At 47.5% G+C, this 17,858-nt stretch overlaps 1 protein-coding gene across 2 annotated transcripts in view; it reads right to left on the reverse strand.

Annotated features, from left to right (window-relative positions):
• The window catches only part of SPTB (spectrin beta, erythrocytic), a 129,299-nt gene that overhangs the window by 59,780 nt on the left and 51,661 nt on the right, over positions 1-17,858 (reverse strand). For both annotated transcript variants that reach the window (XR_006705092.1, XM_045451236.1), the window contains exon 2: positions 8,839-9,037. Coding sequence is in view for 1 of the 2 variants with exons in the window: in XM_045451236.1 (XP_045307192.1) it covers positions 8,839-8,986 (148 nt within the window). In the remaining variant the exon portion in view is untranslated. The remainder of the gene's footprint in view (positions 1-8,838; positions 9,038-17,858) is intronic.

Genomic DNA, 17,858 nt, shown 5'->3' on the forward strand with positions numbered 1-17,858 from the left:
TCAACCAACCAGCTTTCATCACACTAGCATTGTGAACAGCTAGAGGAGGATTCCCCCACATACAAGATTTAAAACTTAGCTAGGGTTGGTTCTAAGCGAGAACTTTAGGATGCTTACTACATGTCTGCAAAGGCGAGCACAAAGTGCATGAGACTGACTTTAAAAGTGGGCAGAGTTGAACACTAAGATGCTGGTTAACTAGACTAGGGTACGTTAATACAAAGGAAGACTATACAGCCATGAAGATGATAATCTACATGTTTGCATGAAACGATATTCATTCACAATATAGTGCTCAGTGACAAAAATTCTAAGATTACAGTATTATAGATAATATTTTAATATTTATACATATATACACGCAGTCATATTTATAGGCTTGTAAAATATCTATATGGGTCATTAACAATGCCCCCAGTTTTCTCTTTTTTCTCTATTTTTCTAATCTTCTCTATACTAAATATATTTTGTGTAACAAAAATATTTGAAGATATATTTTTTAATGTTTATTTATTTTTGAGAGAGAGAGAGAGCATGAGCAGAGGAGGGGCAGAGAGAGAGGGAAACACAGGATGTGAAGCAGGCTCAAGGCTCTGAGCTGTCAGCACAGAGCCTGATGCAGGGCTCAAACTCACGGACCATGAGAGCCTGACCTGAGCAGAAGTAGGATGCTTAACTGTCTGAGCCACCCAGGCGCCCCTCACCTTATTGTTTTTTAAATAAAATAGGGTCTTTATATATAGTAGGAAAATAAAACAAGTTATCAGAGACCAGTTTAAATTAAAAAAAATGTTTTTGAAGAAGGCTAGTTTTGATCTGAGGTTTGAAGATGATCATGGTTTTAGAATGACAGAGAAGAAAGGGCGGGGGGGGGGGGTCTTGCTCAAAGCCCTCAAGATGGAAACTGGCAAATCTGTATGTGTGTGCACACAGGTGTGCAAGTTTGGGGGGTGAGGGTGAAAAGCAATGAACTTCCCCAGAGTAAAGAAGTTGAAGGACAGTCTAGGGAATCTGAACTCTACACTTCAGGTAAAGAAAAGCCTAGAGGTTCTTAAGTAAAGCAACACCTCACTAAAATCTGCTAGAGGACAATGCTTCTAACTTCCCTGTGTAAATGGGATTCAATGAGGAGACGTCAAGGCACCAGCTTGGAGGCAGCTGCAGAAGTCTCTGCTTGAGGTGACATGGCCCCAGCTGACATGTGAACCATGGAAGTGAAATGAACAGAGCTGATCTGGACAACCACAGAACAAGGGTCTGCTGGCCCACAGCAGGTGAGAATATTCAGAGGCTGTAAGACAGAAGTAAAAAGGAATTCAGGATTTTGATCAAAGAGGCTTAAGAGGCTGGTGGTGGAAGGAAAATGAGAAGAGAGGTCTTGGGTGGGATGCAGAGGAGGAGGCAATGCAGGTCTGAAGGACTTTCAAGAAAGCCCAAGTGCTGTAGCCCCAATGGCACTGGGATGATTTTATGATTTCATTATTATTTCTAAGTTTATTTATTTTTGAGAGAGAGAAAGAGTGTGAGCAGGGGAGAGGCAGAGAGGGAGACAGAGGATCTGAAGCGGGCTCCATGCTGACAGTATAGAGTTCAACATAAGGCTTGAACTCACGAACTGTAAGATCATGACCTGAGGTGAACGCTTAACCAACTGAGCCACCCAGACACCCCAGCAGCAGGATGATTTCAAATCCCTGGGATTCTGTCCTGGCACTTTCTGCTGTGCATCTCCCCTCACCTGTATAAGTGGCATGGTGATACCTATCCCCTGCTTACTTCAGAGTGGTTAAGGGTCAGTTAGATCATCTGGATAAAAAGCACCAGGTATTGTTGTCATGCATGCAGGTGGTGGTTGCAGGGAGAGATTACACTCACTTAGAACACAAGGCCACAGAAGTTGACACGGTCCAGGACTCAGTTTTAACCTACCCTTTATTGAGGAGAGAGAATTTCTGGAGAATCTACTGATTTGCTAAAAAGCATTGATTCCCTTTCCCTAAGCCAGGAACCAAAGCTCCGTGGTTCAGGGTAGAAGTATGTGGTCAGCGCTACCATAACAGGAGGCTTCTTCCCAGGCTGCCAGAGGTGGAAAGGCCTTGTGTGCATCATCTGGTTTGAGCCTCTTGTTTTACAGGTGAGGAGCAGAAAAGCGACTTGGCCAAGGTCACCTAACTTGGGAAAGCCCATGATAGCAACAGGAGAGGCCAGAAGAATGATAATGTGAGGATGGACCACTTCTCTCTGTCAATGGCCACCAAGCTGGCTCACACTGCCATCTTCTCTTTCCCAGACTTTTGCATAGTCTCCCCACAACCTGTTGCCCCCACTGAAGTCAGAGTGACTTTTAAAAACCCAAATGTAACCATGCCACTTCCCTGTCAGAGCACTTTGATGGGTGTGGGAGTGGCTCCATCCTTCTGGCCCTCTACTGAAGGCCACAGATCCTGTCTTGAGAGCCTACAGCTCTCCCTGCTACAGCTCCCACCCTTTGACCCTTCAACCCTGCCACCCCTTTGCAAATAATCTCCTTAAAAAACTCTTCAGCCACCCCTTTTGAGTTTCCTACTGCTTCCTGCCAGGACCCTGAAGATACCAATGGCCTGGAAGTCCCTGGGATGTGGCTCCTGCCTGCCCCTCCCATCTCCACCCACCCTTCCCCCCATGTGCTCACTCCAACAAGCCCGACTCCTCCTTGGATGAGTTATAGGCTGTAGGTTATATTAGAAACTCCGAATTCTCAACAAATCCTCATGGAATTTATCATAATTTGTCAACATGCACGTATGTCTATATGTACAGAGACACGTGTGTGAGTATTTGATCCACTTCCTTCTCGCTAGACTGTAAAATGAGATCCCCTGTTGATCTGGTTTCCAGAGTTTGAAGGCTAAAGGGTTTGGAGGCAAAATGCTCCTAGAGACTCAACTGCTACCAGCTTCCTTGTCATTCTCTCTCAGTGACACGATAAAAAAGGAAAATGAACAATTGCTACAGATGCTTGGAAACAACACTCCTGGCACCTCTTCAGTCAAGCAGCATGCAGAGAGCGCCCAGTTGGAGAAGGGGAAAATGGATGCCGGCTGCTCTGGGAGCCATGAGCACAGTAAGGCCTGGTGTCACAGCCTGCCCTTGGGAATGAAGCCAACAGCCCACAGGAATGTCCCAAAGATGGAGGAGGCTATTACCATGGCTCACTCAGACTGCACTGCATGGGGAGGGGAGAGTCTTATTATTAACCTCAGTGTATTAATATTTGAAAAGCATCTTCACGATGATAGATAGCAGTCACCCAGAGAATGGGAACAGCCTTGGTTCTGCAAAGTGTTTTCAAAGAGGAAGAACAGCTTTTATCAAGAGGGAAGAGAGGACAATGGGAGAAAGTGTTATGTCCTGGGCTGGGGAAACTGCCTTGGACCACGGCACACTGCCTCTCCTGTGGATCTGTCTGCACAGGTAACTAGCAGGTTTATCTGAACAGTGGCCTGTCTCAGGAAAGCGGGTGGGGGTGGAACTCATAATGGCTGACCTCCGAGGAAAAGCTGCTGAGCCAATTATTTTTTCTTCTGACAGTACACTAAAATGTTGCTGATTATACATATTTCCATGAATAGTATGTCTCCCCAATATATAGTTTCTACATAGAACTCCATTTCGTGTTTTGAAATTGGAGAAGAAAACATTAAAAAAAAACCCTCATTAATGATGCCACCTTTGTTCTCACACGTAGCTTAACAGAGATATTCAGACCATTAACACCTGATGCCTTGGTCTCCAGCAGCTACATCTGAACTTGTCAACTTAGTAGGCTGCCAAGAAGCTGCTGAATCCCCACTCCTGTACCTTCCCCACCCTGCCCACCACATACTGTGGTGAAATCCTGCTCTCTGAAAGAAATCATTCACCCTCTGGACACAAAGCCCTTCTCAGGAAACTGGGACACCTGGAATCAGTGTCATCCTGGTGCAGGTGGAGAAACAGGCCAAGCATGACCTTTTGCCACCAAAGTCAGGAAGCAGCCGATACTACCTTCTCTGTGAAGTTTCCAAGGAGCCAACGCGGGTGGGAAGGGAGCGGCAGGGTCTGAAGGCACCTGTCCTAAGGCTCTGATGGAACATCTGCCAGTCACAGAACTTAACCTTGGGGCCTGGGCAAAGTGGGTCTGGAAGATGTTCAAGGTTCAAAATGGCAGCAACTCTGTGCTTCAGAGCACAGGGACATAGCCTGCCATGTACCTGCTGCCCTGTTGTGTCCTCTGAATTGTCTTCAACCAACCTCACCACTTGACCTCATCTCCAATCTAGTAAGAAGGCAAAGACAGAATGCAGAAAGGAAAGGCATTTCTAGTTTGAAGCATCACTTGGATTCTGACTTAAAGGCAAAGCCAGAGTGGGCTACACAATTTTGTGCACTTTGTTTTAAAAGAATGGCTCTGAGGGTGCCTGGGTGACTCAGTTGGTTGAGTATCGGACTCTTGATTTTGGCTCAGGTCATGAGATTGAGCCCCATGTAGGGCTCTGTGCTGATAGTGTGGAGCCTGCTTGGGATTCTCCCTCTTTCTCTCTCTCTCTGCCCCTCCCCCTGCTCATACGTGTGCACACTCTCTTGCTCTCTCTCAAAATAAACATTAAAAAATAAAGCAACAAAAAGTGTTCAAAGGATGGCTCTGTGTTAAATGGGCCACAGAAGATGATGAAGGACACGTTGAGCCCTCTCCTCACAGATCGTCTCAAGAGTCCCTGCATTGCTCTCTGTACCATGACCTTCCAGATGCCTCTGTGCTCTGAGGAGCTGGAAGTCATGCAGTAGGTGGCACTTGGGATGCCCAGATTTCAACGTGAGTGCATGGGTAAGGCAGGGGAGGCCAGGGCACAAGGTTTTATCTTTTGGGGGCATCTTTCTGTTGCATTCCTCCTCTGCCACTTGGGCCACACCCGCCCCAAGTCACTGGGGTACACAGCCAGGTGCAAGAGGGTACACATGCAGGCAGAGGACCCTTCTGGGATGAGGAGAGAGAGCACCAAGGGCAGGCATTCTGGCTGGTAAATTCCCTGCAGCCTGCAGTGCTTCATCCCTCATCCAGACAGCCACAAATGTTTACCAAATGGCTCCCAGTATGAAAAGGGGGGAGGACAGGAAAGGGGGTGTGAGTGAAGATGAGGGTGGCTCTAGGAGACACTGGAAGCCTTTCTACCGAAACCTGAAGGCTGGAACTCCTTGGAGGGATTAGAAGGTGAGCTTTTCAACTGCTTCCCTTCCTCTAATCTTTCAAAGCAGGTCCTAAACGTAGGAAGGTACCAAAGGCAGTCATCAAAGCAGAGAACGGCCCCTGTTCAGGAAGAAGCCTCAGGGTGACCCATCACTTAACCTCCTCGAGTGCTGCCAGCTTTAGAGCCTGACACTGAGAGCTAACATCTGCCAGGGACCTACTGGGCAAATATTCCTGCTGGGCCCCCACCCTTCCCCTGGGCACTGCCAAGGTCAAATCCATCCCCTATTTGCAGGAGCCTTCTGCAGCACTTTCCTGCCCACCTCCCCCTTCATTTCAGTCAGGCTGACCCACAGTGTCAAATCCACAGTGATTCATTTGGAGAGAGGTCAGGTATTTGTATACCAATGTGGCAGTTTCCACATGGAATAACCAGATGGTTTGTTTATTTCAGTCCAGGGAGGAAGAGCTGGGAATTATTTGAAAGGCAAAATAGGGAGTATTTCCTCTGGAGCTGAGAGGAAGTTGACTTAAGGGGCAGAAAAAAATGGAGTCCTGTTAACAAACTGCAAGATTTCCAACCACAGGTCACTATGTGGAGAAGGACCCAGAGAAGCCACACCCGGAAGGACATCTAACCAGCCTCATCATCCTTTGGTTTCTTGGTCCTTCCAGGTCACCCAGCTGATGGCAGAGACACAGCTGGGATCTTGGCTGGGCAGCCTTAAAGAGAAAGATCTACACAGCATGGGGCTTCATCTCTGTGGGCACTGGGTCTCTGGGGACCGAGCCAAAAGCCGCAACACAAGCATTAGTGGAGTTTCCCCTGGTCCCTGGCTCCTTCTTCCAACCCTGGCCTTCAGAAACAAAGGAGGGTGGGGTTAAGAAGGAAGAAACTGGCCCTGGAACAGGCCAGGACAACTGGAACTATGACTGATGATCATGAATGTCTGAAGTTAAAAGAAGGGACAGAAAGATATTACTAAGATTTCCTGTAAATACTAACATTCACCTAGTATTTTATTACTAATAAAAAACTTTCATAAACTTTATCTTACTTGATCTTCACAAGACCCTTGGGAAAGAACTACTGTCCCCATTTTATAAAACAGGAAATTGATTCAACCATCCTCCATACTAGTAGCATTAGAGGGGACAGTAATGCCTTCCTTGCCATCATGTGCTTAGGTGTGGGGGAGTGGCTGTGGAGAATGCAGAAATGATTGGAACTAGAGGTGCTTCTGCTTCCTCAGCCTCTTTGGAAAGGCTGCCAAGGCAGCCCCAAAGACAATACTGAAGAGAAAAACATCCAGAAGTTAAAACTGAGGGAGACAGACAGCCCCTTTCTCTGCTCTGTCTACCCACTAGAACGGGTCCATCTGACCTCTCTACTTTGGACGCTCCCACAGCTTTCGCTTATCCCACAGCTCACTCAGAGTGGACTCTCAGTAAAGTCAGTAGGCTGACAGGTTTCTGTTTGTTTTTTAAAACCCTGAATGGATTCTAAACTTCCATGGTTAGTTGTTAGCCAGATGTTCTAAATTGTTAAGGTCCAGGCATGTAAGTCTATGCTCGGTGGTCCCCCTCTCCCCTGGGGAGTATTCAGATTCTCTGGTAGACAAGATGCAAACTCTTGGTGAGACACAGGCATGGCTGTGGAACTTTTTTCTCCAGTAACCTGATCAACTTACTTTCACCAGTTTTCCAACCTGATCATCAGACCTGGCTGCCATTCATATAGTCCAACTGGAAAAAGTTGTACCCCACCTGTTTGTCAAGATCCCATGCACCCTTCAATTCCTGAGGGCCTTCTCCACAAATGAGTCCCCGATTCCTGAGTCTCCTCCTTTGCTCTCTCATTGCTATTTAATTATATGCCTTTCCTACAGTTCTTCTCTAATTGTACTTGTGCTAATTCATTATGAACATTGTTCATTTCCCTAGTGGATCATAAACTACTTACAGACAGATACTGTGTTGAATTCATCTCCGTGGTTTTCTCTGTCTGGTCATGGGGTTAGCTTTATGCATAGTAGGGGTACAATAAATAACTACTAAAATGGAATTTTCCTCGGTTTCTTAAAAAATAGGGTATCTGTAAAACATATCAAAGGATCCCTGCACAAAGACAGTCCCACTCCTCATACTGTCCTTTGACAAGACATATGGAAAATGGAACCCCTCTCCCTCCACCTCTATCACCAGGGTCAATGTAGTCAGGCCCAGCTGGCACGCAGAGAGAAAAAAGGTAAAACCAGACTGGCAAGACAAGGGTTCCTAGTTTGCTTATTTAAAGAGGTTAAGATTACATAAGCAAAGCAAGGAATGAATTAGTGCTATTATCTGTCCTCAAGGGAAACCAAGGAAGGAATTTTTAAGGGTAGGGAATGCAGAGGAGGGGGTGAAGGAAGAAGAAAGGGAGTGTCTCACAAGAACAAGAACACAAAAGCTGATGGCTGAGATGTGAATGGATTCCCCATCATGACAAGGGAATGAGACACCCCATTCCTTTTAGTGTAAGGTAAGCCCAGCTACTCCTAAGGTGAAAGGTCACTATGGTTCCCCTGCTCATGACTCAAGGTTAGCTGAAGTCGGAGGTATCTGAGAGCAGAGTGGAGGGAGAGAAGGTAGAAGAATACTACTAGAAAATTCAGATAGGGCCACTAAGTGATGATGGTACACTGGGAGAATCGCTCCAGAAAGTGCTTATGGGCGAGTCTGGGTTCTTCTCACAAGGTGAAGATGGGGAAAGAAGTCTGATTTGGGTTAATAACTGGTGGAGCAGATGATGGAATCTACCCCCAGCCCTCCCACCCACACGCTATCCCACAGAACTCAAACTTTCTTTATTGGCCAAGAACTTACTGTCCGAATATAGCTACCCTGGGCCAGGCTCCAGGGAAGCAGTGGTCACAGGGGTTGGCGGGAGAAAAAAAAAAAAAAAAAATCCCAAGAATCCGATCCCAGCCAGCAGGGGGAGGACAAACTATTTCTGCTGGAGATTTAAGATCTCCCCCTCCCTCCCCTTCTCTCTCTCTGTGTCACTCACACACACACACACACACACACACACACACACACACACACAGAAATCTATTATGAATCTAAGTAAAAATCTAATTCCAGTTTAAGGATAAGAGGTTTAGTCTAGAAAATCCTGCTTCCTGAGCCAGTGTGGGGAGGATGTTATCTGTTCTCAATGTCCTATCAAATCACACTTTTCTTTTAGGACAACAGAGAGGAGGATGATAATTTCTCTATCCAGGACCAGGCAGGAGATTGAGGTGCATAATGAAGCTGCACACCCCTCTGCCTGGCCATCCAGCCCCTCAGACACTCCTTTGCCCAGACTCTCTCTCAGTTCTCACTTTGGCCACAGGTCACTCAGGACAGAGGCAGAGGGCAGGGCCCACCTGGCACCACCTCCCACCTGGGACGAACTAGGGCATGCGTGGGAGCCTCTGCTCCCTCCCAACAGGGCCAAGTCTCCCTGAGCCACACAGCCATGTCTCCATCACCTCCCTGCCAAGGCTCACGCCAATGCACGCAGAGGGCTGGCCACAGGCAGGGAGGGGACTGAACCCTGGGACTATGAGACCGGCTCCTCTAACCCCCATGGCCCCAAATGGTACCTGCCAAGGCCTTGATCCGGGACCTCTCAAAGAGCCTGGCTGAGCTGTTGTCATTATCCAGCTCATCGTCCGGGGCATCCCAGCGGGCATTGATCCGGCTGTACGGTGGCTGGTTGCCCACGTTTTCAAACTCCGTGGCCGATGTCATGTCAGCAGGCTCTCAGCAGTTGTGCCTGCCTCAGTCTTCATGGAAGGGTCCCTAGGGGGGAACAGCAACACAGTCAGAGGGTTAGCTACCTCCCCCTTGGACTTTTTCTCAGGGGAAACTTATTCGGAGCATCCAGCAGGGGTAGGTCCTTGTAGGAGGAGCACACTGTGCCATCTGCCGGGCCATGCTTCCCACCTAGGGTCTCTGGGTTATAGAATATTGCAGCAGCAGCAGTCGCCGCCGCCGCCACACTGTAACGGCGACAGTGGCGGCAGGGATGGAGAGCTGCAGGCAGAAAGGGTCAGGACGGCCAGCAGGTGGAGACGTCAGTCGCAGCAAGCCCGCTTCCTCCAAACCTGCGGCTGAGGCAGCTGTGGAAGCTTGGGAGCCGGAGAGGGGAGGCTCTCCTGGGAGCCAGGGGATGGGCGGGGTGGGGGATGGGGGTGGGGTGGGGAGAAGAGCAGCTCAACCCTGTGGACTGGACCAGGAACAAACCTGGACAGGAAGGAGAGGTGAAAAGTTGGAAGTTGGCTGAGTCCCACTCAAACGTGAATCAGTGGGGAGAGAGATGAACAGGAGATGCCACTGATGCCACCAGCCCCAGCAGCTGTGCTGGGGAAAGTGTACTCCTCTCAGAGGCTGCCCAAGATCCCTCCCAGCGCTTTCCCAGCAACAAATATTTAGAAAGCTGAGCTCTTGGTTTTACCTTCTCTGAAGTGCAATCAGGTGCGTGGACAAGGTTGAATCCCAAGACAGACCGAGGTGCCCAGATGAGACTGCTGTCCTATCAAGGCTGTCAGCATGATGGTGGGGGTGGTGGCGAAGGGCTCCCATGGACAGAGGAGCTGTGCGTGTTCATCTATGCAAGGCACATGGGCATCAGGAGTACTGTGTTCTTACTTGCCTGTCATTTATCATGTTTGCTCATTCGTTCATGATTGACTAAAATATGTACCAAGGCCCAACTAGAGGGCAGACACTATGCGAGGCAATTCTGAGTAAGACAAGAGGTGCCCTGTCCTCATAGAGTTTATATTCTGGCCGTAAGGCACCCAGTGAAATAAGCAATTATAGTAAGGTGTGCTGTGTGCCACCGCTGGGAAAGAATGGGGAATTGTGGGGTCTCATGGCAGGGCTGGATGTCAGGATAAGGGAAGTGTAAGCTGGTTCCCAAAGGAAGCTCAGAAGCATTCTGTGAAGGGATAAAGGGGCAAGTCCAAACAAACGGTATAAAGAGCAGGTGCAGGGTTCTGAAGGTGAGAAAGACCATGGCAAAATTCAGGAAACTTACAACGTAACTAGAGAGTGAGGGCAGAGTCAGGGAGACAAGGGAGATGGGAGACTAGAGGTGCAAGGCTAGGGCCTGAATGTTGTGGGCTTTTGGAAAATGACTATCTTTCATTCAGCTTTAATTTCCTCTCCAGTACCTGCCATTCAGGCATCTCCCCAGGGAACTAAAGGGATTCCAAGATCAAGTCTATAAGACAGGACAGGGAGCCCAGAGCCTTCATATCCAAGAGAACAAAATGGGGTGGGGAGGCCATGAGGCAGACGAATGACAAGTGTGGACAACCAGTGAGCTGTGAAGTAAGCCACTTCCTCTATGAATGTGTGCACACTCACACATTTGTATACATACACCCCAGCACACACACCGGTACTGATATCCCACACACACACAAACAGATGCATGCTTGATGAAGAAATGATGCAAGCTCACCAATCCAAGTGTAAATGCAGTGCTGTCGCCCTTATTTTTCAGACACAGAATCACTCCAGACTCCTTTTTCCCCAGTCCAATTAATCAATCCCACCACATCCCTTCGAGGTAAGACAGGAGCCAGAATTATCCATCTTAATTGCACAAGGAAGAAAACGAAGGCCTAACACAGGATGAGGGCTCCCCAAGGTCATCTAGGGAATTACTGCTATGGCTAGGGCTAACGGCCAGGCTGTAGCCTGATTCATCCCCTTCTACCAGGCAGATTTTTAGGGAAGCAGATTAGATTTAGGTGAGAGAAGAACATGGCACACGGGGACAGAAGGTATTCCCCAGCGTCCAGGACTTGACAAAGGTGTTTGCTTCTCAGGGAAGGGGAGATATAAGGTGGGGAAGCCAGTCATGACTCCAAACAAAGCATGCCCTGCAATTCCAGGCCTGTGCCCAGGAAGACCCTCATCCCTTACACAGCCTGTCATCTTCCACAAATGGACACACGAGTTCCGTGGCTGAGATTTCTCACTCAACTGCTTGGGCAAAGAGAGCTGGGAAGGACTCCATCCCCCCCATGCCTTCCCCCCAACCCCTGCTTCCCTGAAGGGGAGCGACTGCTGGCTCCCAGCTCCAAGCAGGACAGAGACTGACAGGCTGACCACCTCCTGCTGGCCTGCAAGCCTGTCCAGTGGCCCCTGAGAAGGGCCGAGCTGCCAGACGCAGGAGGTGAGGTAAGATCAGATCCTGCTTGCAGGAGGTAACCGGACCCTGGCTCTCCTTCTTGTCTTAGGCTATTTTTAAGAGCGGCTGAGAGAGGCCCAGGCCATGGGCTGGTGGAGGGCGGGGGGTGTGAGGGGGGTGGGGTGGTGGTCAGTGAGATTACCTTTGCCATGGCTCCGTAAATAAGTCTGCCCCAGAAAGATGAGCCTGAGCAGGCACACCAGCAGGCCCAGCATTCAAGACAAGATTGATGGCCCTGGGTGCAGAAGAGCAGCCACTAGACAGCAATTCATCCTGCTTAAAAACGCCATGCCTCCTGCCACCGTGGCTCAGAGAAGGGAGCGGTCAGGCAGCGGCTTGGCAGGGAATGTTATAAAACTCACATGTATGTCTAAATACACAAGTCTAGGGTTTGGGGTGAGGGGGTTGTTTTGTTTTTAGGAGGTCAGGTCCTCGAAGGCAACCACCAAGGAAAAAAGATGCAGAAATGAAAGGGAAGCCCTCTTCCTCTTGCCCCATAGCTGTGCCCACCCCAGTGGCCTGCCCAGATGGCGTCCCTTCAGAGCCAAGGGAGGCAGGGGTAGTGTGCTCGGTGGTTTGGCAAGGGGAGAATCTCACAGAATCAGGTGTGAGAGGCAGAAGAGAAGAAAATCTGAAAATGGGAAAGCTACAGATGGTTATTCCAGGAACACAAAAGCAGAAACAAAACCCCAAACAAGGCCTGGAAGGTCATGGAAATGACAAGTTGGTATCTGAGGGGAACCTGAGGGTCAGGTAATCCGGTCACATTTTTTAGGATATAAGTCATCTATGCATCTAGAATGGGCCTCCATTAAGTATGAAAGACAGCAAGCACCTGGCTAACATTAGCCCTTAAGCTGCACCTCACCCCACTGCCAGCAAACCCAGGAGAAAGGACGTAAGTAGCTCCTTGTCATTTCACTCCCCAGTTCACCCTCAAGTTCCTAAGAAGCTTCTCCCAACCCACCAGACCCTTGTCAAAGTGGAGGTGGGGCTTCTCTGGCCTGTGTGACTCTGCCTGGGAAAGCCCACCTTCCCTGTCCATTTGCCTGTCGCAGTGGGGCAGGCCTGTCTCCCAATGTGCAGTCCAGAGGCTCGCCCTCACCTGCTGAACTTCTGCCACTAAGGCCAGGTTATATTTTGATCAGCATGGGTTCCTAGAAGACTTGCCCACAGCTCAGAATGGAAAAGCTCATCTGATCGTACAGGGCACTCACTCACAGAAGGAGTGCCTGCTTGGTAAATGGATTTCACAATATCACCGCCACAGCTCATCGCTCCACCCTTCACATTGTGCCCAGGACCTCATCCGCTTCCGAGATCGGGTGTTAGTCTCAGAATCTCAGCCTCACATGCTATGCCCAGGTAATCCCTGGGGCAGCTGGGACCCCAGCAAGCGGCAGCAGTGGCAACAGCAGCAGCAGCTGCTTCTCCCCCGCCTGCAGGGTGCTGCCGGAGCCCTAGCTAGAGCTCGCTTCAGGCTTCCTGCAGCACTGAGCAGGAGGCTGGATGCACTGCCCTTTTCTTCCCCACCCCATCTCCTCTTCCCTGGGCTGCTTAGATGAGAAGCAACAAAGCCCAAGGGTCTACTTCAGGAGTGGGAAATGGGGGGGGGGGGGGAACACAGGGTGATGCTGTTCTTCCTTCACAGGGTCACAAGTCACAGGCTGTTGCAAAGGCTTAGATGGAGTCTTCCTTAAACAGAGAATTTGGACCCATTCTACCTTTAACTTTCCCTCTAGTTGTAAGGTTGGACTTTTCACTTGCTTCCTATTTTGTCCTGCCCCTTGATGCTACGCCAAACCTGCTTTTAACATATTTTGATACTATGGCAATCCAGGTCAGGAGATTAAATCCTGAAGTCTCCCTGGTAACTTTCCTGCCAGCGCATTTACTAAAACAGAACACCCTCCTACTCCATCTGATCATAATCTCACTGCATATTCCCAGATACCTTAAAGAGCAAATACATACTAAAACAGCATGAGAACCAATGAGACACCCAGTACAGAGTACACTAAATCTATCTTAAACCTTCATCTCCTCCTACCCCCAAGCTCTAGTCTAGCACCTCCATCTGTCTACCAGATATCACTACCTGAAAATTATAGCTCAGTCTCAATATGGCTAAGTCTGAGAACATGGCTCCCAGGACAGAACAGGGGAGTTTCTGGACCATGGGGTGACAGTGAGGCCCAGTGAGGTAAGCATGCCACCTGTGGGTGACTTTTCCAGCAGAGGGGGACACCATCGGCAGTGCCAGGACCAAGCTGCTTCCCCTCCCCAGAGCACATGCTGCTTTTCCACACTCTGCAGTTCCCATCCCAATCTGCCCTGGCCACCAGTCCATCAGTGGCAGAGTATAGTTAGGTGTTCTTAAAGGGTCAAGATTCCTATCCAGGGTTGCCACCTTCAAGGATCCCCATGTATTTGCAATACCCTGACCATTCGAGTCCACAGCTGTTTGGTAAGGCCTTACCCAGACCCGTCTGCTCCAGTTTCTGTCACTAGGCAGGGACTTTAGGCCCACATGTCACAACTTGTCCACTCTCATCATGGAAAAATCTCCTACTAAGAACTGGCTCTAGTTATGCTGCAGCTGCTGGAATGGGAGTGGGGGTATGGTGGGATCATGATCCCAACAGTTCTTATAGGGATTTGGTTGGAGAACAGGTGCAGCTTAGCACTGATAGAGGGCTGATAGGGCAATCCCTACATCTTAACAGCATCTGTCAGCACCTCACGTCCTACACAGAGGCAAATGTCCACTGGGAGTGATTAAAGAAGACAGGAGAAATGATACTTTTAGTATACATAGTTTTCAAAGACTATCCTCTACTGGGAATCTTGGGCTCAATATCTATCTACATTTACAGAAAACTGTTACAACCCAGTCCTACCTCTTATCTTTACTAACTCACTTCTTTCAGGATAACTACTGGCTTCCTCTCCCAGAATAAGTAATATTCTATGGTATTTGAATGAAAAGTTGAATGCCCAATTTATTTTCTTCCACAAAGACTTTTCCAGAATACTCACAGTGGCGTCTCTCTTGTTTTTTAATGGTTATTTTTGAGAGAGACAGAGACAGAGAGACAGAGTATGAGCAGGGGAGGGGCACAGAGAGAGACAGGGAGAGAATCTGAAGCACGCTCCAGGCTCTGAGCTGTCAGCACAGAGCCCGAGGCGGAGCTCGAACTCATGACCCATGAGGTCATGACTTGAGCTGAAGTCAAACACTTAACCCACTGAGCCACCCAGGTGCTGCATGACCTTTCTCTTCTTCAGTGAAAATTGTCAGGGAGGTAGTAAGATCTCAATTTTGGAGGTGGTTAAAAGTAAGCTGAAATAATAGATTTGAAATAATCATTGAGATATTTCTAATGAAGTAATTGATTCAGAAAAATATAAAAAAATAAGATAATTATATAAGTCAATGGAGAACTATACAATACAATCAAGCTCCCAATGCTTGAATTCACTGATGAATCTTAGTATCATTAAGAATAGGACAGCTAGATACTGGGTGTCTCCTGAGATGATACAATATGAAGGAAATCATGACCATTGACATTCTTGTCAAAAAAGTTAACCTCAATCTGATCAATCCTTAGAGTTAAGTTCCCATTACAGGAATTATAGGAAACCAAAAGACAGGTTAAATGACAACATGAGGAAGCAAGAGACAGACCCACAAGATGGGACATTCTGCAGACAACTGCCTCCACTTCCTCAACAAGTCAATGGCATTAAAACAAACAAAAAAGGAGGTGAAAATAGGAACTGTGTAGATCAAAAGAGACTTAGAGATGTAATAACTAATACAATGTGTACCTCATTTGGATCTTGATTCAAGTGCTACCAAAAGACATTTGGGAGACAAACAGGGACATCTGAATTATAGACTCAATATTGGATGATAACCAGAAATTATAGTTAATTATGTTAGGTGTGCTCATGGCATTGTGGTTATCTAAGAAAATAAATGTTCTTTACAGATGCTGAAGAATGTACAGAGGGACAGGTCATGCCATCTGGGATTCACTTAAATATGCTTCAGCAAAGTGGGGAAGAGATGAAGTAGGAAGCCCCTACTAACTGCTGACTTTGGATGATTTACACATGGGGGGTTCATGACGCTATTCTCTCTACTTTGGTTGTATGTATGAAAATTTGTACAATAAAAATGTTCATTTATTATTAAAATTAAATTTTGTCAATTTTATTTAAAACAGTCATATGCCCTAGGTACAACTGGAACATAGAATAAACGTCAACTCCTTTACCATGCCCAGCGTGGTCTGGCTTCTGCCTCCCTCTCCAAGCTCATCTCCTCATACTCACTAGATGCAACCTGCAAACCTTTCAGTTCTTCCAACCTGCCATTTCTTCCCCAGTTCAGGCTCTGGTGCATGCTGTGCCTTTGGTCTGGGATACTTTCTGGACCACCTTTGCATGTTTGGCCCTTCAGGTCTCCTCTTAGATATCATCCCCTTGTGGGAGACCTCCTGAGCACCCTGTCTCAGGTAAATCCTTTGTCAGCTTCAGTCTGCGCATCCTGCTTGACCCCTTCCTAGCACTCATCGTAACAGTAATTACTCATACATCTATCGGTTTGTGTTTTTGCTTCCTCCTGCATAGACTATAGGTTCCTCACAGGCACCAGCCATGTCAGTCCTACTCATGATTATATTCCGGTGCTTAGCTTTGCGCTCGGGACACACGGTCATTGAATCAATATTCTCCTCTTAGGGACCTAAGCTCAAGCTCTGGAACCTCTTTAAACCCCTCTGTCCCACCATATTCCCTGATCCAAGCACTACTTATTAGGCACTTATTTATTCATCACCAAAGCCAGTCATTATGCCTCTTTACAGTGTCTTCCTTTTGTCATTCCTTTATGTTCTAAAGCCTCTATTTCACTTCAGGCCCTTATGACTTCCCACCTGGACTTGTGTAATGGTCCATCTCTGCCGAGGCTTGACCCCTTCAATCTATCCGGAATGGCCCTTTTCATGACTACATGCCTCTACTCTGTAACAAGACCATCACACAGTCTACCAAAGCTCCACACTGTCCAGTGCTGAGCTTATACTTTCTCTTATGCTAAGTCTGCTCCAACCAGGAAGGTACACACGTCTCCCAACCCCCACCACTGTGTCAGATGCCTCTACAACTGAATTTGTGCCACACTCCACATGCTGAAATTTAGGCATCTCTCCTCTCTCCTGACAATTTAAAACAACTTTCAAACGTTTAGAAGCACAGTATACAACATCGTCCTGGAATCTGAGGTGAGGTCACCTTTCTCCTCCTACCCAACCCCATGGATTATTCACTGCCTGTACATCCAAGTGGAGAGGACAACGCAGATGGGCTCAGGGAATGCTGATGGTGACCTGTGCACAGACTTCCCCTTTTCAGTGCCACATCCTCCTGAATCTCATTGCTATTTTCAAGTGAGGCCAGATCTTCGTTGTCTCGCCTTCTGTCCATCCTTCCAATCTTGGGAGGAAGATGAATCTTTAGTTTTTTCTCCCATCCATCTTCATTTTAACATGCTCAAGTCTTTCCCATCTTAAATAAAACTCTTACTTGCCATATTTTCTCTCCCTCTCAGAGTCAAATTTCCTGACAAATGTGCCAAGGATATGAACAGGTAACTTATGAAAGAGGAAATATGAAAGACTAAAAGCCTATGAATAGATACTTAAGGTTATTACTGACCCAAAATATACAGATTAAAGCAAGAAAGAGATCCTAGAGGCAAACATTATCAAGCTGAATAATGTGAAGTGTAGATGGTGATATGCAGAGTGGGAACCTTGTACCCTGCTGGTAGGAGTGTGAATTGGCCTAGCCATTCCAGAGGGCATTCTGCCAGTTCTCAGGAGGCAGGTTACATATCTGCAACTCTGTTCCTGCCCTTATAGACCAAAGAAATTCTCGTGCAGGTCTGAAAGGGGTCATGTGCAAGGATGTTCACTGCAATATTGATTATGGGGGGTGAGTGGGCAGGTAGAAATAACCTGTGTGTCCCTTGCTGGGGGATGGACAGTAAAATGTAGTGAATGCACACATTGAAGACACATGGCAGCACTGGAGAATCTTAAAAACACAGTGATGGATAAAATAAATAAGAAACATAATAAGATCTATAACACACCACTGAAAAAATTTTTAAATACATACAAAACAATACATATAAGAGCATATTACAAACAAGAGGCAAACTCTTAAACACATGAAAATGGCCACCTCTAGATTGGAATGAGGGGAATGGAGAAGATAAAAGAAAATAAAAGGAAATCAACACCAAAAAAACCCCCAAACAATCCGATTAAAAAATGGGCGGAGGACCGGAGTAGACATTTCTCCAAAGAAGACATACAGACATATGAAAAGATGCTCAGCATC

This window comes from Leopardus geoffroyi, chromosome B3 (genome assembly GCF_018350155.1).
Source record: "Leopardus geoffroyi isolate Oge1 chromosome B3, O.geoffroyi_Oge1_pat1.0, whole genome shotgun sequence".
In the NCBI taxonomy this organism is placed as follows: Eukaryota; Metazoa; Chordata; class Mammalia; order Carnivora; family Felidae; genus Leopardus; species Leopardus geoffroyi.